Source organism: Mobula birostris, chromosome 3 (assembly GCF_030028105.1).
Source record: "Mobula birostris isolate sMobBir1 chromosome 3, sMobBir1.hap1, whole genome shotgun sequence".
NCBI classification, from domain to species: Eukaryota; Metazoa; Chordata; class Chondrichthyes; order Myliobatiformes; family Myliobatidae; genus Mobula; species Mobula birostris.
Genome location: NC_092372.1, coordinates 190,752,958 through 190,778,558, shown reverse-complemented (window position 1 = coordinate 190,778,558; position 25,601 = coordinate 190,752,958). Strand labels below are relative to the sequence as shown.

The 25,601-nt window shown below is 38.8% G+C and overlaps 1 protein-coding gene across 1 annotated transcript in view; it reads right to left on the bottom strand.

Moving 5' to 3' along the window:
* Positions 1–2,925: 2,925 nt before the first annotated feature.
* rab18a (RAB18A, member RAS oncogene family) overlaps positions 2,926–25,601 on the bottom strand; it is a 53,568-nt gene continuing 30,892 nt past the window's right edge. The window contains exons 4-7 of the mRNA XM_072253882.1: positions 14,785–14,857; positions 14,556–14,674; positions 9,392–9,458; positions 2,926–4,364 (exon numbers count right to left, since the gene is read on the bottom strand). Coding sequence (XP_072109983.1) covers positions 4,189–4,364; positions 9,392–9,458; positions 14,556–14,674; positions 14,785–14,857 — 435 coding nt within the window. The 3' untranslated portion in view covers positions 2,926–4,188. The remainder of the gene's footprint in view (positions 4,365–9,391; positions 9,459–14,555; positions 14,675–14,784; positions 14,858–25,601) is intronic.

The following is a 25,601-nucleotide window of genomic DNA, read 5'->3' as shown; positions in this document are numbered from 1 at the left end:
CAAAATCCTGAGTGGAGAACTGGCTGCACTCATTGTTCAGCCACTCATATGAACCAGTAGCAACAACTTGCTTCCTTAAGTCAGGTCTTGATTGGCAAAATCCTGTACAAGACTTCCCTGTTGAAAGTGTCAGGCCCTGCCCATAAGAATGTTCTGTAATGGGTTAAGTGCTTCAATATTTGAAGTTTTGAGATTTCTGAAGGTCTTTTAAACAGCTTTTGTAGCAGTTAAGCAAGTGTGCACAGCTGAAGTATATTAACAATTGCATGTAATGAATTTAAATTACTCTGGGAACCCTTCATTTAATAAAAACAAAGTTATTGAGTCTTATACCTAATCTAACTTGGGTTAAGCACCTATATTCAGTGTAATTGCTAGAAAAATGCAAACATTTAGAAATTTACTGCTGAACTCCAGATGAAATTCAACATTACAGTATTTAGAACTACAGGAGGACTTCTTTATTTGATGTGTTAATTTGGACTGAGTCTGCCTTGTGAAAAAAAATGAGATTACTGTTTTACATTTTGGCCTGCCCAACTTTATGCATATCTCCTCTCTCCATTTGTCCTTTCTAGAAGGCTCATTTTTTCCTCCCTTGAACTTATTACTATTGGTATACTGATTAGCAATTTATCCCCTTGGCATTCAACCCAATATTGTAGATATCTCCCACTGATCAGGGGTTTGCAGATTTCCAATATACCATCCTACTGAGTTGTACCTTAATTTACTCTTTAAAAAAAGAGTCCCACAATGTACTGGCATCTTTCACATAACTTTTTAAATTAAGTAACTCCAACATCGTAATCTCTGGAGTTCTTGAAAAAGTCCTGGGACTGTTCCTTCAGCTGTAAAATTGCGATGCAGATCTCAACAGATACTGACAACATTCAACTCTATTGCAGTTCCACCTTTCTTGACCTGTCTAATATACAAGTTGCCCAAATATTAGATGTCAAATTCCTCTAAATAAAGTGCCTTAGACATCCATCACAAACATTCTCATCTTGCCGATTATGCTAAAAACCTGTTGTTATTGTTTCAGTCTAAACTAGATATTTGTAATCAAATCACATACAAGAGAAAAATCTGCAGATGCTGGAAATCCGAGCAACACACACAAAACGCTGGAAGAACTCAGCAGGACTGGAGAAAAAAAAAATATTTGTAAGATGTTCTCGATCATCAAACAGGTTCCTAAATCAATTCTTACTTCCATACAGTCCACCTGCTTCTATTTTCATAATTGTATCAAAGTCTACCTGGTTTTAATTTTGATGCTTTTATTTCAGACCTAACCCTTGCAATGTTCTTCTGGCCAACCCACCATGTCTTAATTTACATTATCTAAATTTAACAAAGTTTTATTACTAGAATCCTAAATTACATCAAATCCTACTCAATCACTCTGTAGCTATGGACCTACTTGGCCATGGTACACAAGGACTGCATTTTAACAAAATCGTTGTTCAGATATGCTTCCAAAGCTTCATCCCTCTCTAAGAATAATCCTTTGATATCAGGCTAAAGCACAGAATTTTTTATGCTGAATTTACCATGTTCCCATTCAACATAAAAAGAGACTTATTCAGAGCAATCCTATTTCTCCACTAGATTCCCTTAATCTCCACAGATCCCACTTTGCTACATACTGAGTGGTAACTTACAGTAAACAATTGATCCACCAACCCTCACATCATTGGGCTAGGAGTGAAAACGAAAGATATGGGGAAAACACAAGTGGTCACAAGAAAATTATGTAAGCTCCACACAGACCACACTAAACGTCAGGTTTGAACCTGCCTCACTGGAGTTGTAAGGCTCTACTGTGCCACCAGTTTCTTTAACTGATTGCCAACTAAGTTTATGAATAGTTACCATGCTTGTAATTTGTATGGCAATGCAATCTTTGCAACTTCTTTCCAGTAATAAAGAACATTTAGACACCGTGTGATGAAAAGAAATTGTAGGATGCTTTCAGTTTAATTGATAATTTTTGGTCACTGAATGATTCTGATGTCCAAAATATACAACTCAATTTAACTGATTGAAACACTTTTGTGCATCTTGAACTTTACCATGAGGCAACTGCATCAATGTTGTTTTACACCTGTGGGAAACTACAGATTGAAATACATCTTGAGAAAATAATGTTCTGTTACCATGCTTAGTTCCTCAAATTGAGGAAATTTTATGTCCATGCAGTTGGTTCTGGAGAACTCAGGAGAGAAGCGGAGAAATTGGTTGGTGTGGTGGCTTGTAAATTAGCTTAACCCATATACCATTGTATCTCCAGCATTTAAAAATAAATGAACACATTTGTCTGGAAAATGTCAATTAGTTATGAAGAACAGAAACATTTAAAATTATTAAGAAAACAAGTATTTGGAAATTGCCTCCGATTTTTTATTTATATACAGTATATACTTTGATGTAATACCTTGTATCATTGTTGTAAAACTGTAAAATACTTATCCAAATTGTGCTCACACTATACTTGCATAATGTAATTTACAGCACTTTAATTTCTCATTCACTGCCCCCAATCTTCACATTTCTAATTGCAGTCATAATTAAACAGATAATTATCTTCTTTAAAACTTGGGAAATACCCTATACAAATTTAAGATAATCATTTCCTCTCCTCGTTCAGCAATCTTGCTCTGTCTCCCTGTTTTTTGAAGGTAAAGTCTCCAGAGGAAAGTTCCAAATCGGCTGCCTGTTTGAAATAGAGACTAGCCTAGAAAAGTGCTGTTCACACTTGGAGTATTAGACAAATCTTGCACATTTAATTAACAATTGCTTATGCAGTAGAGGCCTTTAATAATAATGCCATTGTGAAGCACTTTGGCACATTTTAGTAAGTTAAAGGCACTATATAAACAAAGCTTTATTTTTACATTTAATTTTCAACCTGCTCAATTCCAAATATTTAGCCTTTTATTTACCTTTGGAGATAACAAATGTTCTACCATAAAAAAAAGATAGTTGTGCAGCTCATAAGATACAAGAGCAAAAATTAAACAGCACTGGGAATATTTCTTTAATTTCATTTTATGATAGCTACCTTTCAGCATTCAGCAAATATGTATAAGATAAAGCAATAAATAAACACTAGAAGCATGCAGTAATAACAGATTTTACATTTTAGTTTTGACTGAGCTTTAAGATCCCATTCTCTACAATTCCTATCCAACCTTAAATCTACATTTCTTAAAAAACAATTTTCAGTATCACCACTTAAAAGAAAAATTACATAGATTGCATGAAAATGTAGCTTGCACAATACTTTCAGATATGTGAATATATAATAGTCGGGTTCTAAATGAATGAGACTGAACCGAAGTATTAACATACAAGGTAAAATAAAGCTAGAATGTTAGAAGAGTATTCTGGTAATTCGTTAAAGGATTAACTTCATAAACCACTGAGAAGTATTTTCAAATGATTCTAATCCTTTGGTTATTATGGGAGATGATAGGTCTAATCTTTAGTGTCAGTAGAGTAAACTTTAAAAAAAATCATATTTTTCAACAATTAATGTTACATGCCAATCATAATCTGGTTAACACAACTGTGGAAATGACAGCTAAAAAATACTGATGCTGTGAAAAAAAATTCAGCAAAAGTTTACCAGAACAATGTGAAACAGTAGTTTATGAAGAAACGCTGATACTTTAACATCTGATACAAATTTACTCTCGTGCAGTTATGCTTAGTCAGCTAGATTAACAGCAATGGAAATATAGTTATCTTAAAACATACCAAAATTTGCAAACCATATTAAATATTTGAGGCTGGGGTAAGGGAAATACAGCAATGTGGTTCAGCAATGAAGTGTGAAAATACAAGAAGAATTATTTTGAGTCTGCAGTGAATAGTCAGTTTCTAGATGAAGCTGGCCAGTATAAACACACACACATGAACTGTAACTCTCAATGATTAGAATTTTTAAATGTTATTTTCAAATTACAAGGAGATTTGACATTATAAGAGATGTGTTTCTGAACACTAACTATGGATTTCAAAGATCTGTATGGCTACAACTGACTTAGCCTTGAGGAATTACAGGGACAGTTTTATACAACATGAACAAATTGTGCAAACTGCAATGTCAACTCTAGAGTTTATACAAATGATTCACCAATTATTTAAAATTGGCTTAAAGCAACTGCATCAAGAGTCTTACAGTACTGAACAATATCCACCACAAGAACCTCCACTATTACCATCAGATGAGTCCGATAACCTCAGTTTACTATTTTGACTTTCACTCTCCCACAACCCAGGTGTCTGAATAATCTTTTCAACGAGTTCTTCAAATGCACACTGTACACCATCACGCGTCTTTGCACTTGACTCTGCAAAATGTTTTAAAATAGTTTAGAGAAAATGTGGTGTGCTATGAAATCAAGACAAACAATAAAAAGACTGGAGGAAAGGATGCTGAATTGAATCACTACTCATCAATTCATGATGCATTACATTCATTTCAGATTTTTAAGTTTTTAAAAAATTTGCAAAAGCATAACTTATTTAGACTTACAATAATCAATTTAAAATTGAAAATAAACCAATTAATTAATGATAGAGTCTTAAAACCCAAACATACTTCCCAAACACAAATACAAAAATGTTCAAAAGGAGGACATTTTGAAAATAAAACAGTACAGCACAATACAGGCCCTTCGGCCCACAATGTTGTGCTGACCCTCAAACCCTGCTCCCATATAACCCCCCACCTTAAATTCCTCCATATACCTGTCTAATAGTCTCTTAAATTTCACAAGTGTATCTGCCTCCACCACTGACTCAGGCAGTGCATTCCACGCACCAACGACTCTCTGAGTAAAAAACCTTCCTCTAATACACCCCTTGAACTTCCCACCTCTTACCTTAGCCACGTCCTCTTGTATTGAGCAGTGATGCCCTGGGGAAGAGGTGCTGGCTGTCCACTCTACCTATTCCTCTTAATATCTTGTATACCTCTATCATGTCTCCTCTCATCCTCCTTCTCTCCAGAGAGTAAAGCCCTAGCTCCCTTAATCTCTGATCATAATGCATACTCTCTAAACCAGGCAACCTGGTAAATCTCCTCTGTACCCTTTCCAATGCTTCCACATCCTTCCTATAGTGAGGTGACCAGAACTGGACACAGTACTCCAAGTGTGGCCGAACCAGAGTTTTACAGAGCTGCATCATTACCCCGTGACTCTTAAACTCTATCCCTCGACTTATGAAAGCTAACACTCCATAAGCTTTCTAAACTACCCTATCTACCTGTGAGGCAACTTTCAGGGATCTGTGGACATGTACCCCCGATCCCTCTGCTCCTCCACACTTCCAGGTATCCTGCCATTTACTTTGTACTCTGCCTTGGAGTTTGTCCTTCCAAAGTGTACCACCTCACACTTCTCTGGGTTGAACTCCATCTGCCACTTCTGCATCTTATCAATGTCTCTCTGCAATCTTCGACAATCCTCTACACTACCCACAACACCACCAACCTTTGTGTTGTCTGCAAACTTACCAATCCACCCTTCTATCGCCTCATCCAGGTTGTTAATAAAAATAATGAAAAGTAGATGTCCCAGAACCGATCCTTGTGGGACACCACTAGTCACAACCCTCCAATCCGAATGTATTCCCTCCACCATGACCCTCTGCTTTCTGCAGGCAAACCAATTCTGAATCCACCTGGCCAAACTTCCCTGGATCCCATGCCTTCTGACTTTCTGAATAAGCCTACCATGTGGAACCTTATCAAATGCCTTACTAAAATCCCTGTAGATCACATCCACTACACTACCCTCATCTATATGCCTGGTCGCCTCCTCAAAGAACTCTATTAGGCTTGTTAGACATGATCTGCCCTTCACAAAGCCATGCTGACTGTCCCTGCTCAGACCATGATTCTCTAAATGCCCACAGATCCTATCTCTAAGAATCTTTTCCTACAGCTTTCCCACCACTGACATAAGGCTCACTGGTCTATAATTACCCAGACTATCCCTACTACCTTTTCTGAACAAGGGGGCAACATTAGCCTCCCTCCAATCCTCCGGTACCATTCCCGTGGACAACAAGGACATAAAGATCCTAGCCAGAGGCTCAGCAATCTCTTCCCTCGCCTCGTGGAGCAGCCTGGGGAATATTCCGTCAGGCCCCGGGGACTTAACTGTCCTAATGTACTTTAACAACTCCAACACCTCTTCTCCCTTAATATCAACATGCTCCAGAACATCAACCTCACTCATATTGTGCTCACCGTCATCAAGTTCCCTCTCATTGGTGAATACCGAAGAGGAGTATTCATTGAGGACCTCACTCACTTCCACAGCCTCAAGGCACATCTTCCCACCTTTATCTCTAATCGGTCCTACCTTCACTCCTGTCATCCTTTTGTTCTTCACATAATTGAAGAATGACTTGGGGTTTTCCTTTACCCTACTTGCCAAGGCCATCTCATGCCCCCTTCTTGCTCTCCTCAGCCCCTTCTTAAGCTCCTTTCTTGCTACGCTATATTCCTCAATAGACCCATCTGATCCTTGCTTCCTAAACCTCATGTATGCTGCCTTCTTCTACCTGACTAGATTCTCCACCTCACTTGTCACCCATGGTTCCTTCACCCTACCATTCTTTATCTTCCTCACCAGGACAAGTTTATCCCCAATATTCTGCAAGAGATCCCTAAACATCGACCACATGTCCATAGTACATTTCCCTGCAAAAACGTCATCCCAATTCACACCCACAAGTTCTAGCCTTATAGTCTCATAATTTGCCCTTCCCCAATTAAAAATTTTCCTGTCCTCTTTGATTCTATCCTTTTCCATGATAATATTATTCAAGGCCAGGGAGCGGTGGTCACTGTCCCCCAGATGCTCACCCACTGAGAGATCTGTGACCTGACCCGGTTTATTACCTAATACTAGATCTAGTAGGCATTCCCCCTAGTCGGCCTGTCAACATACTCTGACAGGAATCCGTCCTGGACACACTTAACAAACTCTGCCCCATCTAAACCCTTGGAACTAATCAGGTGTCAATCAATATTAGGGAAGTTAAAGTCACCCATGATAACAACCCTGTTATTTTTGCACCTTTACAAAATCTGCTCTTCTGTATCTCTGCTGCTACCAGGGGGCCTATAGAATACTCCCAATAGAGTAACTGCGCCCGTCTTGTTCCTGACTTCTACCCATACTGACTCAAAATAGGATCCTGCTACATTACTCACCCTTTCTGTAGCTGTAATAGTTTCCCTGACCAGTAATGCCACCCCTCCTCCCCTTTCCCCCCCTCTCTATCCCTTTTAAAGCACTGAAATCCAGGAATATTAAGAATCCATTCCTGCCCTGGTGCCAGCCAAATCTCTGTAATGGCCACAACATCATAATTCCATGTATGTATCCGAACTCTCAGTTCATCACCTTTGCTCCTGATGCTTCTTGCATTTAAGTACACGTACTTTAGCCCTTCTACCTTACTACCTTTACACCCTTTATTCTGTTTCTCTTTCTTCAAAGCCTCTTTGTATGTTAGATCTGGCTTTACTCCATGCACTATACTTGCAGTTCTCGCATGACCTTTATCCTCCTCCACCTCACTACCTGCTCTAACACTCTGTTCCCCTCCCCCTGCAAGTCTAGTTTAAACCCCCCGGAGCAGCACTAGCAAACCATCCCGCAAGGATGTTAGTCCCCCTCCAGTTCAGGTGCAACCCGTCCCGTCGGAACAGGTCCCACCTTCCCTGGAACAAGGATCTTATTTTCAGCATATGCTAATTTCTCTCTCTAATAGTTACTGAATGATTTTGTTAAAGCAAACAGCTCTGTTAAAATCTGGTTAGAGCACACTTGAAGTACTGCGTTCAGTTCTGACCACCTCATTATAGGAAGTATGTGGAAGTTTTAGAGAGGGTGCAGAGGATGCTGCCTGCATTAGAAAGCAAGTCTTCAGAGGATGGGTTAAGTGAGCCAAAGCTTTTTTTTGGAATGAAAGAGGATGAGGAGCATCTTGATAGAAGTGTATCACATTATAAGAGGCATAAATAGAGGGAACAGCCAGAATATTTTATTAAGGATGACGATGGCTGGAGGACAGCAGTTTAAGGTTATGAGGAGGAAAATTTAAGGAAGTCAGAGGTAAGTATTTTTTAAAAAACACAGAATGGTAAATGCTTGGAATACACTGCCGGGATGGCTGAGTTCTGATACATTAAGAGACTCTTAGGCACATGAATTAAAAAAAAGGGTTTTGGGCTATGTAGGAGAGAGATGTTAGATTGATCATAGAGTAGGTTAATACAGGTAAGCAGAACATCATGGACAAAAAGGTTTGTTCTATGTCAGGCAAATAACCTCTTCCCCAATATGAGTAAGACAAAGGAGATGGTTCTTCCCTCAGGAGCAACTCATACAAAATGCTGGAGGAATTCAGCAGGCCAGACAGTATCTATGGAAGAGAGTAAACAGTTGATATTTCGGGCCAGGACTCATCATCAAGACCAGAAAGGAAGGGGAAAAGTCAGAGTATGGAGTTCTCCTCAGGGCAACTCACAGCATTCACACCCAACTTTACATCAGTGGTACAGCAGAGGAAACTGCAAGCAGTTTCAATCTCTTGGGAGTGACCATCTCACACAACCTCTCATGGTTCCAGAACACATTCTACACAATCAGTAAAGCTTACCAATGCTTCTACTTTCTGAGAAGGCTGAAGAGAGCTGGACTATGGACATCTATACTTGCATCATTCTACAGATGCGCAGTAGAGAGCACCCGAACCTGCTGCATCACCACATGGTGTAGAAACTATACTGTGGCTTACAGGAAGGCTCTGTAATAGGTAGTCAAAACTGCTCAATGCATCTACCAGCACCAGCCTATCCACTATCAAAGACAGACAGAAAGGTGCTGGGAAAGGGCTAGCAATATCTGTTTTTTTCCACTCCCATCAGGGAGGAGGCTTCATAGCATCCATGCCAGGAACACTAGGTTCAAAAGCAGTACTTTCCCCAAACAGCACAGCTGATCAACACTTCCACCCACTAACCCACTGGTCCACACCCCTCCACCACCACCACTACTTTATCATTTGTCAGTCACCTTATGACTGCTGTACCTAGTGTCACTAAATGGACACATAACATTGCATATAACAATTTTATGCATTTATATTTATTGTGTTTCTTTTATTATTATTGCATCCTATTATCTCATTGTGTTTTTTGTTGTACTGCATTGGATTTGGAATAACAATTATTTTTGTTCTCCTTTACAGTGCACTGGAATTGTCATTAAACAATCTTGAATGTAAATGTATAATTTTAAAAAAGCTTTGAATGAAAGCCCTTCACTGGTTAAATTTTCTTCTGAAAACATACCTATGAATAACATGGAATGTTTCCTTGCAAACTTCAGCCCTTCATTCCGGTCCACTTCACGATTGTCCTTCAACAAAATAATTGTGTTAATAACCAAAATTACCACTTTTATAAATTTGTACAAAGGGGAAAATCCACATTCTAACAAAAAGGTTGGAGGTTGGGAGAGAAAGATGGTGAAGAGTCTACTTTTAATTTTGCTGCAATACATTAAAAAGTCAGAGATGCATCACTTTGCAATGTAAATTGAAAGTTGTTGATAATTAACAGCTTTTGTTGCTTGATTAACATGGAAAATATTGCAAAAGAAATGATAAACTAAAGCAAAAACTGAACAAAGACAGGTGGAGTCAGGCCAGAGGTTGATATTGATGTGGGGTAAAATGCGTTGGTGGAGTTCAATCCAGATAAATGGGAAGTGATATATTTTGGGAGCACTAATGAGGCTGGGACATGAATGGCATATCAGTACAATGCACATAATTCCTATACCATTTGGAAGAATAAGATGTAATATTTTACAAACTTAACCAAATGAAATTCAAGCAATATCTTAAACTGAAAATGACTAAGAAATAGCTGCTAAATGATTCAGAGATTTTCAGTGGAAGAAATACAACTGTCAATGAATATTACGGCAGTTTCATACATTGAAGACAAAGCCTTCTGCTAAGAATTTGGGGAAAATAATTATATTCAAAGTCCTTAATGGCATCTGTTGATCTACAAAGGATTGTTAACTCTGCAGCTGCAGTGACATACCAGAGTAAAAAATAATTAATTTAAAATTCAACTATAAGTGTTCATGAGATCACCATTGCTTAAACTGGAGCTTAAGTATTCACTACAAAAACGCAAGTAAGGTATACAGTAGGGATGATTTCATTCCAAGCAAGGTAGTCAGGTGAGAACCTTCAGATAACCATTGCAGGAACTACTTTAATAAGTCCATATGCCTTGTAATGGTTTGCAAGAACAATTACCAAACAACACACCACTCAATTGAATAATATCTTGGAAATCTGAAATAAGATCGATAATCATTAAAAGTTTACAAAGAGTGCTAATCAAAATGCTAGCTCATCTATTCGACCAGGCATATCTGTATACTTCCAGCATTTCAAATCTGTTGGGTTTGCCAGTTTGAGAGTTGTTTGCAGCAGATGGATAAAGTGATAATCTTAGAAGCTGCTGTGCTTCATTAAAAAAGGAACGCAGTTCCACAATCCATCAATGGTCCCAATAAGGTTGAAGAATTTAATATGCCAGAATGGAAATGTTTTCCAATCAGGCAAGCTGAAAAGGAAAGCATCCAAAACAACAACACACTCCATGTAATCTCTTGGAAGTGAGTAACAAAATTTAACACCACATCACAATTCTTGTAAAAATGTTATATTTAAAGAAATAAACTTATAAAATTCCAGTAACTTCCAGTTTACGTCTCCATCATACATTTTTAATTTGTTGAAAATATACCCATAAGCAAGCATGAGTATTTGGCTTGGTTAGTGGTAGAATCTTTTGCTGTCAGGATTTTACAACAAATAAAGTTTAGAATTTCAAAAGTATCCACTAGGTTTTTCAAATTTGAGAGTCCAGGAACTGAAGTCTTTGAAACTGTTTAGCCATTAAATGGAATTATGGTTGATCTTTGTCCTAATTCCATTTACCAACTCTCAATACCATTTAATAATTTTGGTTAATAAAAAGATCCATCAATCTCATTTTAATTCCTTTATAATGGTACTATCAAATAATTTGTTAGACCTACTTTCCCAAATAGTGGAAAAAAATCTAGGTGCACTCTCATTTGCATCCATCAAATCTTCTATTAGCATTTTAAATCCAGGGGATATAATCCTGGTCTGTCAATCTGTCCTTGTAGTTTAACCTTTCAGTTCTTAGTACCATTCTGATGAATCTGCACTGTGCTCACTTAAAGGTCATAACTCTTACCTGAAGTACAAGGTCTAGTTAATCTCACCATAGTAATACCGAGTTATCAACTAGAATTTTATAAAAGCAATAAATTTTGTATAATTTATATGAGAGGATGAGAGGTGACCTGATAGAGGTGTATAAGATGATGAGAGGCTTTGATCGTGCGGATAGCCAGAGGCTTTTTTCCCAGGGCTGAAATGGCTAACCTGAGGGGACATAGTTTTTAGGTGCTTGAAAGTAGGTACATGGAATGCACTGCCAGCGACGGTGGTAGAGGCAGATACAATACAGTCTTTTAAGAGACTCTTAGGTAGGTACATGGAGCTTAGAAAAATAGAGGGATATGCAGCAGGGAAACTCTAGGCAGATTCTAGAGTAGGTTACATGGTCGGTATACATTTTGGGCTGAAGGGCCTGTAATGTGCTGTAGCTTTCTATGTCTACATTTTATTTCAGAAAACAGCAAAATAATAGCAGGGGAAAATCAATATCAGAAATTAATACAACAGCAAGGTGATCCCTGAGTGGTTTTGGCTGCTTCACTTATCTAACAACAGAAGGCATGAAATCTAAAACAATGGAAGGAAGCATTGAAAAGGTCTAATATATAAAGATATGCAACAAACCACAGAAAATCATTTTGGTTTATCTGGACACAAAAATCTCTCTATTCACTGACAGCCAGTTCACTAGCAAAATGTAGTATTCTTCCTTGCACACAGATTACACTCTATAATGTACTGTGCACCATCTAGTGGTCTCGGCTTACAGTGTACTGGTAAAAGCACAATATGGGCAGATGGTTGCCTTGAAACAAATGAGAACTAAATTAAAATTCTACTTTTGATCCAATTTAAATACAAGTTCACTACACTAAAGGCTAACCAATTGCCAAATGAGAACATTAGAACAAGGAGTTACAAGAAATATATTCCAGTTCTACAATGGAAAGGGTACTTGAGGTAAAAATAATACTGGAAATACTCAGCAGATTAGGGAATAACTGGAGGAAGCCCATAATTTAAGCATATGATCTTTTATCAGAACTGATGACCTTTCATAGTTATGATGAAAGCCAATCAGCCTGAAACAGAGAGATAAAATAACAAATCACTTAATTTTATGTTGTGGATTTTTAAAATATGTACAATTATTAATCTCTTTAAAAACATGTGGTTTGATAAATAAAAGAACATTTTAAAGTAATGTTTTACATGTGTTACTATCAGTTTTTAATCAAGCAACTTGGTATTACTCAGGTTCCAATAATTAGCATAAACAGCAATAGGGTTGGATGGAGTGCTGAACTGTAACCTGCCACAGCTGCTGACTCAGATGCACAGTAGCTTCACTACTGCAGTTTGCCCAGCAGCTAAGCTTGAATCTAGGGGGGGAAAAAAACTCTACTGACCGCAGAATATCTAGATCATTACTGCACCACATCCATTCTCCTCTCTAGTTCAGCGGTCCCCATCCACCGGGCCGCAAAGCATGAGCTACCGGGCCGTGAGGAAACGATATGATTTGGCGTTATGAGTCAGCTGCACCTTTCCTCATTCCCTGTCACGCCCACTGTTAAGTTTGAACGCACGCGAGGTCATCCATGTCAGCGCGGGAAGAAGATCAACTCCTCGAGCTTGCAAATGACGGCAGGCTGAAAAATATGTTTGACATAACATCTCTGCCGGCATTCTGGATCAAAGTCAAGGCTGAATATCCTGAGATAGCCACGGAAGCACTGAAAACGTTGCTACCATTTCCAACATATCTCTGCAGTGAATGCAACGAAAACTAAATTGCGGAATAGACTGGACATGAGGAACGCCCTTCGAGTATCGCTGTCTCCTATCACCCCTCGATAGGACCGTGTTGTTGCAGGAAAACAAGCCCAGGGCTCCCACTGATTCAGCAATATTGGTGTGTTGCAATGATTTTATATGTTCATATGGGGAAAATATGTGCTGTGTGTTTAAAATCCAAACGTTACTTAAAATGTTATGATGCTATTGACATATAAGTGACTTATATAACCATATAACAATTACAGCACGGAAACAGGCCATCTCTGCCCTTCTAGTCCGTGCCGAACGCTACTCTCACCTAACTCCACCGACCTGCACTCAGCCCATAACCCTCCATTCCTTTCCTGTCTATATACCTATCCAATTTTTCTTTAAATGATAATATCGAACCTGCTTCTACCACTTCTACTGGAAGTTCGTTCAACACTTACTTCAAGCTCCCCTGTCCTCCCCTGATAATTGGCTTATCACTATATTCATGCGAGGAAAATATGCGCTGCGTGTTTAATATCAAATTCATTAGATAAACCCTTTTAGAAACAAAATTGAGTGTATTAGCCACTTATCACCTATATTCCAGTTGTGATTAACACCGCCCTGAACAGAATCGCCAAAAATGATTTGTAGAAAAAAAAAATCGGCACGTACACTCATGCGCACTGGTGCCCACGGAAGGCTTCATGGTCATTGTAGTCTTTCTCGGGGTAAACACAATGTATTTGACTGCTACTCTTGTCTGTTGGCAACACTACCCTACCCCCCCCCCCCCACCGGGTCAGCTGGTCCTCAAGAATTTTGTCAATAATGAACTGGTGCACATTGCAAAAAAGGTTGGGGACCCCTGCCCTAGTTGAGCTAGATCAGGAACAGAACCAAACTTCACAGTACTGGTAAAGAGTGGGAGTGTAAGTAATGGCATAGTGAGCATCTCCCACATCTTTGACTTGCTGATGTTTAACTGGCAAGGACTTCAGTAAGAACGTTCTTCAGATTTCCAATGTTCCTCATTACCATTCGAGTCACTGCCTGTTATATTTACTGGCTCTGTATATATTCACACCAAACTCTTAGTCATCTCTCTCACTTAAAAAAAATACTCTTCAGCAGGGATTATAATTAAGCTACCAGATAATAAAGAGCAGGGTTCAATGCTTGGATGAAGGAAAATAAGTTGGAATTGCTAGAATAAAAGAACCTGGAAAAATGTAGGACTGAATAATGTTACACAAATATAGATGGGCAAGTCCATAGATGGAAAGGTAATTAAATCCCATCATTTGAGGTAACATAATCAAGGCCCTTTCTGTTGGATTGTTCAAAAATTTTAATCTTCAATTATGATCATTGAGTTGATTTAAGTTAATTACAGATTTAAGAACAGATTGATTCAAAATATACAACTTTATTATATGACTTACTTTATCAATTTTGTTTCCAACTAACATTTTCACAATATCATTCCTTGTGCAATATGTCTCCAATTCATTCAACCAATTTTCTAGTCTTATAAAGGTCTCTCTTCTGGTCACATCATACACTGAAATGAAAAATAAACAAGTTTTCCAAACTTACAGATGCATTTAAGATTGAAGACAAAAAATTTCAAGTCATAAGACATGGACTGGATTTAAATAATTTTATCCATACCCAGGATAACACCTTGTGCGCCACGATAATAGCTTGGAGTCAAGGTCCTGAACCGCTCCTGTCCAGCAGTATCCTGAAAGTAATGAACAATGACATTTATTCTGAGGAATTTTGAATGAGTGTGCATGAAGAATAATAATTATATTATTACTTAGCTATCCATATATTCATTTTCAAGGTTTATATTGCTGGCATTATAAAATACTTTACAAACTTAGGTTTATTGCTGAATTTCTGGAAAAAAATGCCATTCATCGGTCTTAGCTACTTAAAATTTTCTTTCAATGCAGAGAACACAAGACTTTATCTTTATATTAAATTGAATTTGATGAAGTATGAAACAGGAGTAAGCCATTCAGCCCTTCAAGTCTGCTCCACTATTCATTATGATCACTGCTATTCTTTCAACTCTGCACCAATTTACAGCACTTTTCCCATAGCTCTTGATTCCCTCAAAATGTTAAAACACCTTTGGAATTTTGAACTAAATATCTGAACATTCATAGCCTCAAGGGTTCACCTGCCACACCCCCCCCCCCCAAACCAAGTGAAGAAATTCCTCCTATCAGTCCTCAACAGCCAATATCCTATTCTCAAACTGTGTCCCCATTCCTAGGCTCCTCCAGTGGGAAACATCTTCCCTGCATCTAGCCTTTAAGAATTTTGGATCTCTCAGCCTTCTATTGATAGTGGTAGTCTATTCAGTCTTAACTCATTAATGCTAGCAAATGCTTGTCATACTTCCTCAATGTCAAATACACCTTTTCTTAGGTATTGTGACTAAAGGCTACTTGAACTCCACCTGGAGTTCTTCAAAATGGTAGATTACACATTATTTGAAAAATTAGTTCTTATAAATAGACAAATTTACCAGTTAGTCTATTGTGGAATTTTTTTTTGCCTGCTGCATTTAAATGTTTTGATTTCTTTAAAATTTGTGATCTCATTACTTGAAAGCATTTCTTGCCATATTTGAGAACCTGCCCTTGTTAATCAGATTCATCAAGTAAATTTTAAGAACTTTCTTGTAAGGAATGCTAATCTTAAAGTGCTTACATGCAGAACAGGCATTTTACTTAGAAAGTATTTACAAGTGTCTGAAAAAGACAATCTTGAAAAACTGTTTAGCAAAATCATTCCTGCATTCAGAGTGTAGGTAAGAAAAAAATCACAAGGTGGAAAGTTCTGATAAGCAAGGTTAGATTAAGTATGGAGGTGTGCCTTGAAATAAATTGATTATGCATGCTTCACAAACTGAAGACCTTCTCACTTAACTATAAAATCCACTATCATAAAACCTAATGGTTTCCACTGGTCACAGCAGCAACAGCATGAAGATTTCTGATCAGGCACAGGAGCAACAAATCTCAAAACTTAGCTGCAAGCGCCACCCTATGGCCAAAAGTGAGCAACTGTGAAAGTCAATGGATACTGTAGATAAAAACCAGCCAAAAACAAAATCAATAACTTAACCTCACCCAAACAGCCAGTGGCATTATAAATATGCCCTAATAGAGGTTCCAAACATATTTTTATAATATGAATTGCAACGGTAAAGATGGCATTGAGAAGGAAAATGGTCCAAAAGTTTATTAGAAGTAACTGGAGTGATGTGTGTAGCCGAGTTAAACCAAGAATTTTACTTGCAAGAACAAAAAACCTTTAAACCTAGGGATGGATGGATAGAAATGACATCTCTAGACTCCCTACAATTCAGAGAATAGAGAATAAAGGAATCCTGATAGTAATATATGTGGTTCCAGAATAAGAAAAAAGATTTTAAAATATTAAGGCAAGGAAATCATTACAGCTAAGCTATTACATGTGATCTTAATTCCAACCAGTCCCACGATTAAAGTGGAATTCAGCAACTGTATCCAGATTTTAAAATAGTCAAAGGAAATAAATATATGTGCAAAGATAAACAATAAAACAAATCATATTCTAAATCCAGAGCTGCAAGAAACTATTTCCTTTAATGTGCCTTGTATCTATCCAGGTGCATTAATTTTACAGAAAGAATTAGGGAACACCTTGTCAAAAGGTTCATAGGCATGGGGTATGTACAGTGGCATGCAGAAGTTTGGACACCCCTGGTCAAAATTTCTGTTACTGTGAATAGCTAGGCGAGTAAAAGATGAACTGATTTCCAAAAGGCATAAAGTTAAAGATGACACATTTCTTTAATATCTTAAGCAAGAAAACTTCCCATCTTTTACAGTTTCAAAATAACAAAAAAGGAAAAGGGCCCGAAGCAAATGTTTGTGCACCCTGCATGGTCAGTACTTAGTAACATCCCCTTTGGCAAATATCACAGCTTGTAAGTGCTTTCTGTAGCCAGCTAAGAGTCTTTCAATTCTTGTTTGGGGGATTTTCGCCCATTCTTCCTTGCAAAAGGTTTCGAGTTCTGTGAGATTGTTGGGCCGTCTTGCAAACACTGCTCTTTTGAGGTCTATCCACAGATTCTCGATGATGTTTAGGTCAGGGGACTGTGAGGGCCATGGCAAAACCTTCAGCTTGCACCTCTTGAGGTAGTCCATTGTGGATTTTGAGGTGTGTTTAGGACCATTATCCTGTTGTAGGAGCCATCCTCTTTTCAGCTTCGGCTTTTGTGCAGACGGTGTGATGTTTGCTTCCAGAATTTGCTGGTATTTAATTGAATTCATTCTTCCCTCTACCAGTAAATGTTCCCTGTGCGACTGGCCGCAACACAAGCCCAAGGCATGATCGATCTACCCCTGTGCTTAACAGTTGGAGAGGGGTTCTTTTCATGAAATTCTGCACCCTTTTTTCTCCAAACATACCTTTGCTCATTCCGGCCAAAAAGTTCTATTCAAAAGGTTCAAAGGAACATCTAAACAAGCCTAATGCATTTTGGAAACAAGTCCTGTGGACTGACGAAGTTAAAATAGAACTTTTTAGCCGCAATGAGCAAAGGTATGTTTGGAGGAAAAAGATGCAGAATTTCATGAAAAGAACCCCTCTCCAACTGTTGAGCACGGGGGTGGATCGATCATGCTTTGGGTTTGTGTTGCAGCCAGTGGCACAGGGAATATTTAATGGTAGAGGGAAGAATGAATTCAATTAAATACCAGCAAATTCTGGAAGCAAACATCACACCATTTATAAAAAAAAAGCCGAAGATGAAAAGAGGATGGCTGTAAAAGATGGAAATAAAAAAGTTTTCTTGCTTAAAATATTAAAAAAATGTGCTATCTTTAACTTCATGGTTTTTGGAAATCAGTTCATCTTTTACTCACTTAGTTATTCACAGTAACAGAAATTTTGACCGGGGTGCCCAAACTTTTGCATGGCAGTGTATATGGTTATATGGTGTGGGGTGGGGGAAGAAAAACGTGAAGCAATTTTTTTTGCGTTAAGTATTGTTATGATGCAGCACTCCCTATAAAGCAGGGGTCCTCAACCTTTTTTGCACCGCGTACCGGTTTAATATTGACAATATTCTTGCGGACCGGCCAACCGGGGTGGGTGTTCTAGTAGGGTTAAACTCACCTCAACATGCCTTTTACAGTTAGGGTTGCCAACTTTCTCCCTCCGAAATAAGGGACAAAAGTAGCAGTCAAATCCCAGGACACTTTACCCCAGGAAAGACTACCATGACCATGAAGCCTTGCGTGGGCACCTGTGTGCGCATGCGTGACGTGCACATGCGCGTACGTGCCGATTTTTTCCCCACAAATCAGTTCTGTCTTCATCTTCCCGACTATACTGTACATTAATTATTTCTACTTTATATAGGCTATGTATTTATCATATCATTCCTGCTTTTACTATATGTTAGTGTTATTTATTTTCGGTTTTATGTGTTATTTGGTATGATTTGTTAGGTTATACTCTGGGGTCTGGGAACGCTCAAAAATTTTTCCCATATAAACTAATGGTAATTGCTTCTTTGCTTCACGCCATTTCGGCACGAAAGGTTTCATAGGAACACACTACCTTAGCGGGGAAAATACGGGACAAGGGCGGTCCCGTATGGGACAAACCAATTTAGCCTAATATACGGGATATCCCGGCAAATACGGGACAGTTGGCAACCCTATGTTCAAGTTCAACAGTGCGTGACAGGGAATGAGGAAAGGTGCAGCTGACTCATATCGTTCGCTCACAGCCTGGTAGCACACGCTTTGCAGCCAGGTACCAGTCCGCAGCCCGGTGTTTGGGGACCGCTGCTATAAAAGAGTGACAATAGAATTAAGTTAATTCAAAAGACAAATGGATAGGCACTTAAAAAATAATCAGAAATAGCCTTTTTGCATGTCATAACTCCATGATTCTAATCTGTTCATACAATTAATTTTGCCAGTCAAAATTCTCATAATCAAATACTTAGCAATGATGACCTTTGACACAAGATAATGGCTTCAATTATATTATATTCCATACTTTGGTTGGGCAAGCTTCTTATCTAAAACAAATCATTGAGTTGATCTGTATAATCAGGAGAATTGCCCTAGCTCCAAGATAATCTAAATTACTTAAATGAGCCAAAAAATTACATTAGAATTTTCTTACATTTTCAGAAAACCCCTGATGATCTCAATGCAGACCCACCAATAGTTCTGTAGATTTGCATCTGGGCTTATAATTGATCTTAATTTGGAGGCATTTCAGTGCTATAAATTGAATACCATGTTCATCTGCTCAAGAATCATATATTTGATACTCAGATAGCAATCAGTGAATGTTTGGTGTGGATCAATTTTGATGACATCAGAATTCCCTTCTTTTTGGTATACCCAAACCCCACATAATGCTACCCTGCATAGAGCTGATTTGTTATGATGCGGTTATTCAATTCATTAATGACATTTTTTGAAATGGCAAAAATTCATCCAAATAGTAATTAAGACTTCTCAAGAGCAGATGCTATTACGGAAAACATTCTATTAGCCAATGAGAGTGCTTTACATAGGTTCTGAGCCACTCACAGCCAATCATGAATTAGTTCACATTCTGCCTCCCGTGTGTGCAAACATTCTTGCTCCCTTGCCCACTTATTCCTTTTTTCTCCCCCCACCCATAATGTCTGGAAAACAACCTGCAACTTCCAATGAGGGTAGTACATCTAAGACATTTAGGAAAAGCATTAACATGGATGTGAAACTGCAAGTGATATGGCAATTGGGAGCTGATGAGTAGAGTGTGGAAGAAGCTATAGCCAAAAGCACGCAACGACATTCTGGGATTTCAGGCAGAATCAGTCATCCAAAACATCACTGAACTGGCCAATGAAGCAGGATTAGAGGATGTTAATGATGGCGATATTGAAGAGTTATTGCATTCTCATGGGTGAGAGCCTTAATAACGAAGAGCTTTGAGAATTGGCAGAGCAATGCCTCCTGGGTGAATCTGAGGGCACGGATGGAGAACAGGAAACACCTGCAACAAACCTCACCACAAAGTTCCTCAGCACTAGCATCACCATGATCACACAAATCATGGACTAGTGCATGGATAATGACCCTGACTGGGAATGAAGCAATAAAGTTGTCTGAACATGATTTCCTGCTACCAGCAACTGTTTGGTCCCACAGCCTGGTTCCTCCTCTAACCACCACCCATTTCCCTCCACTGCTGCTGCTCCATTGAATATATAAAATAATATATCATACACCTCGGGTTTGATTTTTTTTCAAGCACACATTCCATTTACATAATGTTACAATGACCCCGCATAGCATTAATTTCCATAGCGCTCCACCTCAGAGGAACGCATCCTCAGCGTTAAATAGGGTCTGAATGTATTTTAAAAATCACATGAAGCAAAGTAGTAATTTAACTGGGACTCATTCTCATAATTTCCATTTAAACAGCCTCTATGTCCTTAAAATCAAAATAAATGTTGTCACTTCATAAAGACATTCTTGCAGTTTCATACTTGCGCTTCAATAACCTCCAGTTATTGACAGTTAAAATAACTTTTCCTCAAAGTAGAATTTAATTTAATGCTCAATCATAAAGCTACAATTATTTTACAAGAGTGGATAACAGAATTGCTCCTAAAAGATCAGGCAAGTCTTCTTCTGCTCTTTTTATGTATTTGATTTTGTGGTGCTGTTGTTATTCAGCTGCATTACTGAGACTGGAAAATTTAGTCCACAGATTTTGATGGAAGTAGCAAAAAATACATTTTTTATTGTAATGGTATTAAGTGGAAACAAAAATAGAAAACATTTCTAACCACATTAATGATAAAGGAAGAGTGACCACAAGCATGAATGGCAAGAATGCTTCATTATCAGATGAACTCAACACCTTCGATGCACGCTTTGAAAGGAAGAACACAACTACAACTGTAAAGATCCCTGCTGCACCTAATGACCCTGTGATCTCCATCTCAGAGGTCCATGTTAGACTATCTTTAAAGAAAGTGAACCCTTGCAAGGCAGAAGGTCCTGATGGAGTAACTGGTAAGGCTCTGAAAACCTGTGCCAACTAACTAGCAGGCGTATTCAAGGACATTTTCAACCACTCACTGCTACGGGCGGAAGTTCCCACTTGCTTCAAAAAGGCAACAATTATACCACTGCCCAAGAAGAATAATGTGGGCTGCCTTAATGACCATCGCCTGGTAGCACTCACATCGACAGTGGTTAAATGCTTTGAGATGTTGGTCATGACTAGACTGAACTCCTGCCTCAGCAAAGGACCTGGACCCATTGCAATTTGCCTATCGCAACAAAAGGTCAATGGCAGACGCAATCTCAATAGCTCTCCACATGGCTTTAGACCACCTGGACAACACAAACACCTACGTCAGGATGCTGTTCATTGACTATAGCTTAGCATTTGATACCATCATTCCAACAATCCTGATTGAGAAGTTGCAGAACCTGGGCCTCTGTACTTCCCCTCTGCAACTGGATCCTCGACTTCCTAATCTGAAGACCACAATCTGTGCGGATTGGTGATAACATATCCTCTTCGCTGACGATCAACACTGGGGTACTTCAGAGGCGTGTGCTTAGCCCACTGCTCTACTCTCTATATACACATGACTGTGTGACTAGGCACAGCTCAAATTACATCCATAAATTTGCTGACAATTAAACCATTGTTGGTAGAATCTCAGGTGGTGACAAGAGGGCGCACAGGAGTGAGATATGCCAACTAGTGGAGTGATGCCACAACAACCACGCACTCAATGCCATTAAGACGAGAACCAAACCTCATAGAGGGATCAGCAGCGGAGAGAGTTCCTGGGTGTCAAGATCTCTGAGGATCTAACCTGGTCCCAACATATCGATGTAGTTGTAAGCATAAGAAATAGGAGAAGGCCACCTGGCCCATCAAGTCTGTCCCGCCATTCAATAAGATCATGGCTGATCTGTCCGTATTTCAGCTCCATCTACCTGCCTTTTCCCCATAACCCTTAATTCTCCTATGTAAAAATCTATCTAACTGTATCTTAAATATATTTAGTGAAGAAGCCTCAACTGCTTCCCTGGGCAGAGAATTCCACAGATTCACCACTCTCTGGGAAAAACAGTTTCTCCTCATCTCCGTCCTAAATCTTCTCCCCTGAATCTTGAGGCAATGTCCCCTAGTTCTAGTCTCACCTACCAATGGAAACAACTTTCTACTTCTATCTTAACTATCCCTTTCAAAATTTTGTATGTTTCTATAAGATCCCCTCTCATTCTTCTGAATTCCAAAGAGTATAGTCCCAGGCAACTCAATCTTTCCTCATAAGTTAACCCCATCATCTCTGGAATCAACCTGGTGAACCTCCTCTGCACTGCCTCCAAAGCCAGTATATCCTTCCTCAAGTATGGAGACCAGAACTGCACACAATACTCCAGGTGCAGTCTCACCAGTACCCTGTATAGTTGCAGCATGAAATCTCTGCTCTTGAATTCAATCCCTCTAGCAATGAAGGCCAGCATTCCATTTGCCTCCTTAATAACCTGTTGCACCTGCAAGCCAACTTTTTGCGATTTATGCACAAGCACTCCCAAGTCCCTCTGCACAACAGCATGCTGCAATTTTTCACTATTATTCCTTCCAAAGTGGATGACCACACATTTACTAATGTTGTACTCCATCTGCCAGACCTTGGCCCACTCACCTAACCTATCTATATCCCTCTGCAGACTCTCCACATCTTCTGTACAATTTGCTTTTCCACTCAGTTTAGTGTCATCAGCAAATTTTGCTACGCTACACTCAGTCTCCTCTTCCAAATCATCAATGTAAATGGTAAACAGCTGCCAGCCCAGCACCGACCCCTGTGGCACCCCACTCACCACTGCCAACCAGAAAAACACCCATTTATACCAACTCTCTGCCTTCTATTGGTTAATCAATCCACTATCCATGCCAATACACTTCCTCCGACTCCATGCATCCGTAACTTATTTATAAGTCTCTTGTGCGGCACCTCATCAAACACCTTATGGAAATCCAAGTATACGACATCCACCTGTTCCCCCTATCCACTGCACTCATTATGTCCTCAAAGAACTCCAGTAAGTTTGTCAAACAGGACCTGCCCTTTCTGAATCCATGCTGCATCTGTCTAATGGACTGTTTAATAAAGAAGGCAAGACAGCGGCTATACTTTATTAGGAGTTGGAAGAGATTTGGCATGTCAACAAATATACTCAAGAACTTTTATAGTTGTACCGTGGAGAGCATTCTGACAGGTTGCATCACTGTCTGGTACGGAGGGGCTACTGCACAGGACCAAAACAAGCTGCAGAAGGTTGTAAATCTAGTCAGCTCCATCTTGGGTACTAGGTACCAGCCTACAAAGTACCCAGGACATCCTTAGGGTGCAGTGTCTCAGAAAGGTAATATCCATTATTAAGGACCTCCAGCACCCAGGGCATGCTCTTTTCTCACTGTTACCATCAGGTAGGAGATACAGAAGCCTGAAGGCACACACTCAGCGATTCAGGAACAGCTTCTTTCCCTCTGCCATCTGATTCCTAAATGGACATTGAATCTTTGGGTACTACCTCACTTTGTTTTAATATACAGTATTTCTGTTTTTGCATAATTTTTAGAAATCTACTCAATATATGTAATTGATTTACTTGTTTATTTATTATCTTAATTTCTCTGCTAGATTATGTATTACATTGAACTGCTGCTGCTGCTAAGTTCATAAATTTCACGTCACATGCTGGTGATAATAAACCTGATTCTAAGAAACCAAGTCACCACTTTTCCTGCTGAAATGGAGGAAGCAAGAGTTGTCTTGCTGATACAACGAATACTAAAACTTGAAACATTAGGTCATAGAAATTGATATAGACTTAGTCTCAGAAATTTGGTAAAGCTGCTACCAAATCTTGGACACACAAATCATCTAATTCAAATTAGGAACAATCGCAGATACATATGAACTGCTAAGTATGCGAGCCACTAGCTGGAACAGCATAATTCTGACCTTTCTGTTAGAAGAAGTACTATTAGGGACATCCAAACTACTTCCATACATAACCTGTACACTCTCTGGGAGCAATACATATCTAAGCATGAAAGTAAGCTGATGTGTGAACTTATTGATGATACCTGAAGGATCACTAAAACACTACATTGTCAAAGAAAATTACTGGACATTAATTAGGCTGCTTGTATTTCTCCTTGCTTTCTTCTCTAGTCAAAATTATATATCCAGTATACCCATCCTTGAGTTTGTTCTTCAAAATGTGTAACATCTCTTTTGTAGATAATTCATAGGATGTAAAATCATGTGTAGAACAGCATTTCCCTACTGGCACATAGCAGTAAATTTTCTTCATGGATTACTGCAGATACTATAGTGACACAGTCCCACAGAGTTGTTCTACAGAGATATTCAGGGTTTTGCCCTAGCAGTATTTAAACCTTGAGAATATAGTCCCAAGGCAGGATGGCATGCATTTGACGTGGGACACTTGTGGTCCAATGCTGGATGTCGGGACCGCAGACCAACGTGGATGAGGGTTGTTGAAGAAGCTTGGACATATAACATTTAAGGTATGCCAATGGTGAACATTATGAATAGTTAAACAAATGGATTTAGTGCCAGTTAAACAAATTGGTTTCCCCAAATCTATCTAGGCTAGTAGAGAGAACACCATCAAACTGATCTATGCTTCGTAGGTGGCAAGAGGTTTCTGGGGAGCAGAGGGTTATTCAGTTAATGTCTATTTTTCTTAAATCTACTAAAACGGCAACAAACCTTATCATGCCAGTTTAGAGTGCATGTGAAACCCATATATGACAGAAGCATTAACTTTTGAAAACCGCTGGATAAAGAAAACATTTCAAAAAGCTAGAGAATAAGCAATCATGCTTGAGAGCCAAGTTAAAAGCCAACTTGGAACAAACTTCCCAAAAGACTGAACTTAAGATTTTTTAAAAATAAAATGTACAGGACATGGATGACACTAGGGAAGTCAGCAACTGCCTTCAAGGAGATGATGATGAACTGACGTTGAGCCATTGCTGTCTTTTTGATGAAGGAATTTACTGCTGTGCTATTGGGGAAGGAATACCATCAGTTACAGCTACAAACAATAATATATTTTTGAGTCAGGATTTTCTACAATTTAGGGGGAGCTTGCATGCAATACAAACAAAATTTAAAATAAAATTCATTTTTTTAATATTTTAGACATGGAATTTAATTTAAAAATAACATGCACTTCATTTGAAGTACTATAAAACCACAAATAAAATCACTAGCTTTGCCAGCAACTGATGGAATCTAAAGAGGCTAAATATATGTGATAAGCTAAAAAGATTCTGAATTTCTGAATACAAAATACACAAGCAGTTATTGAGAGATTTGCACAAGTAAT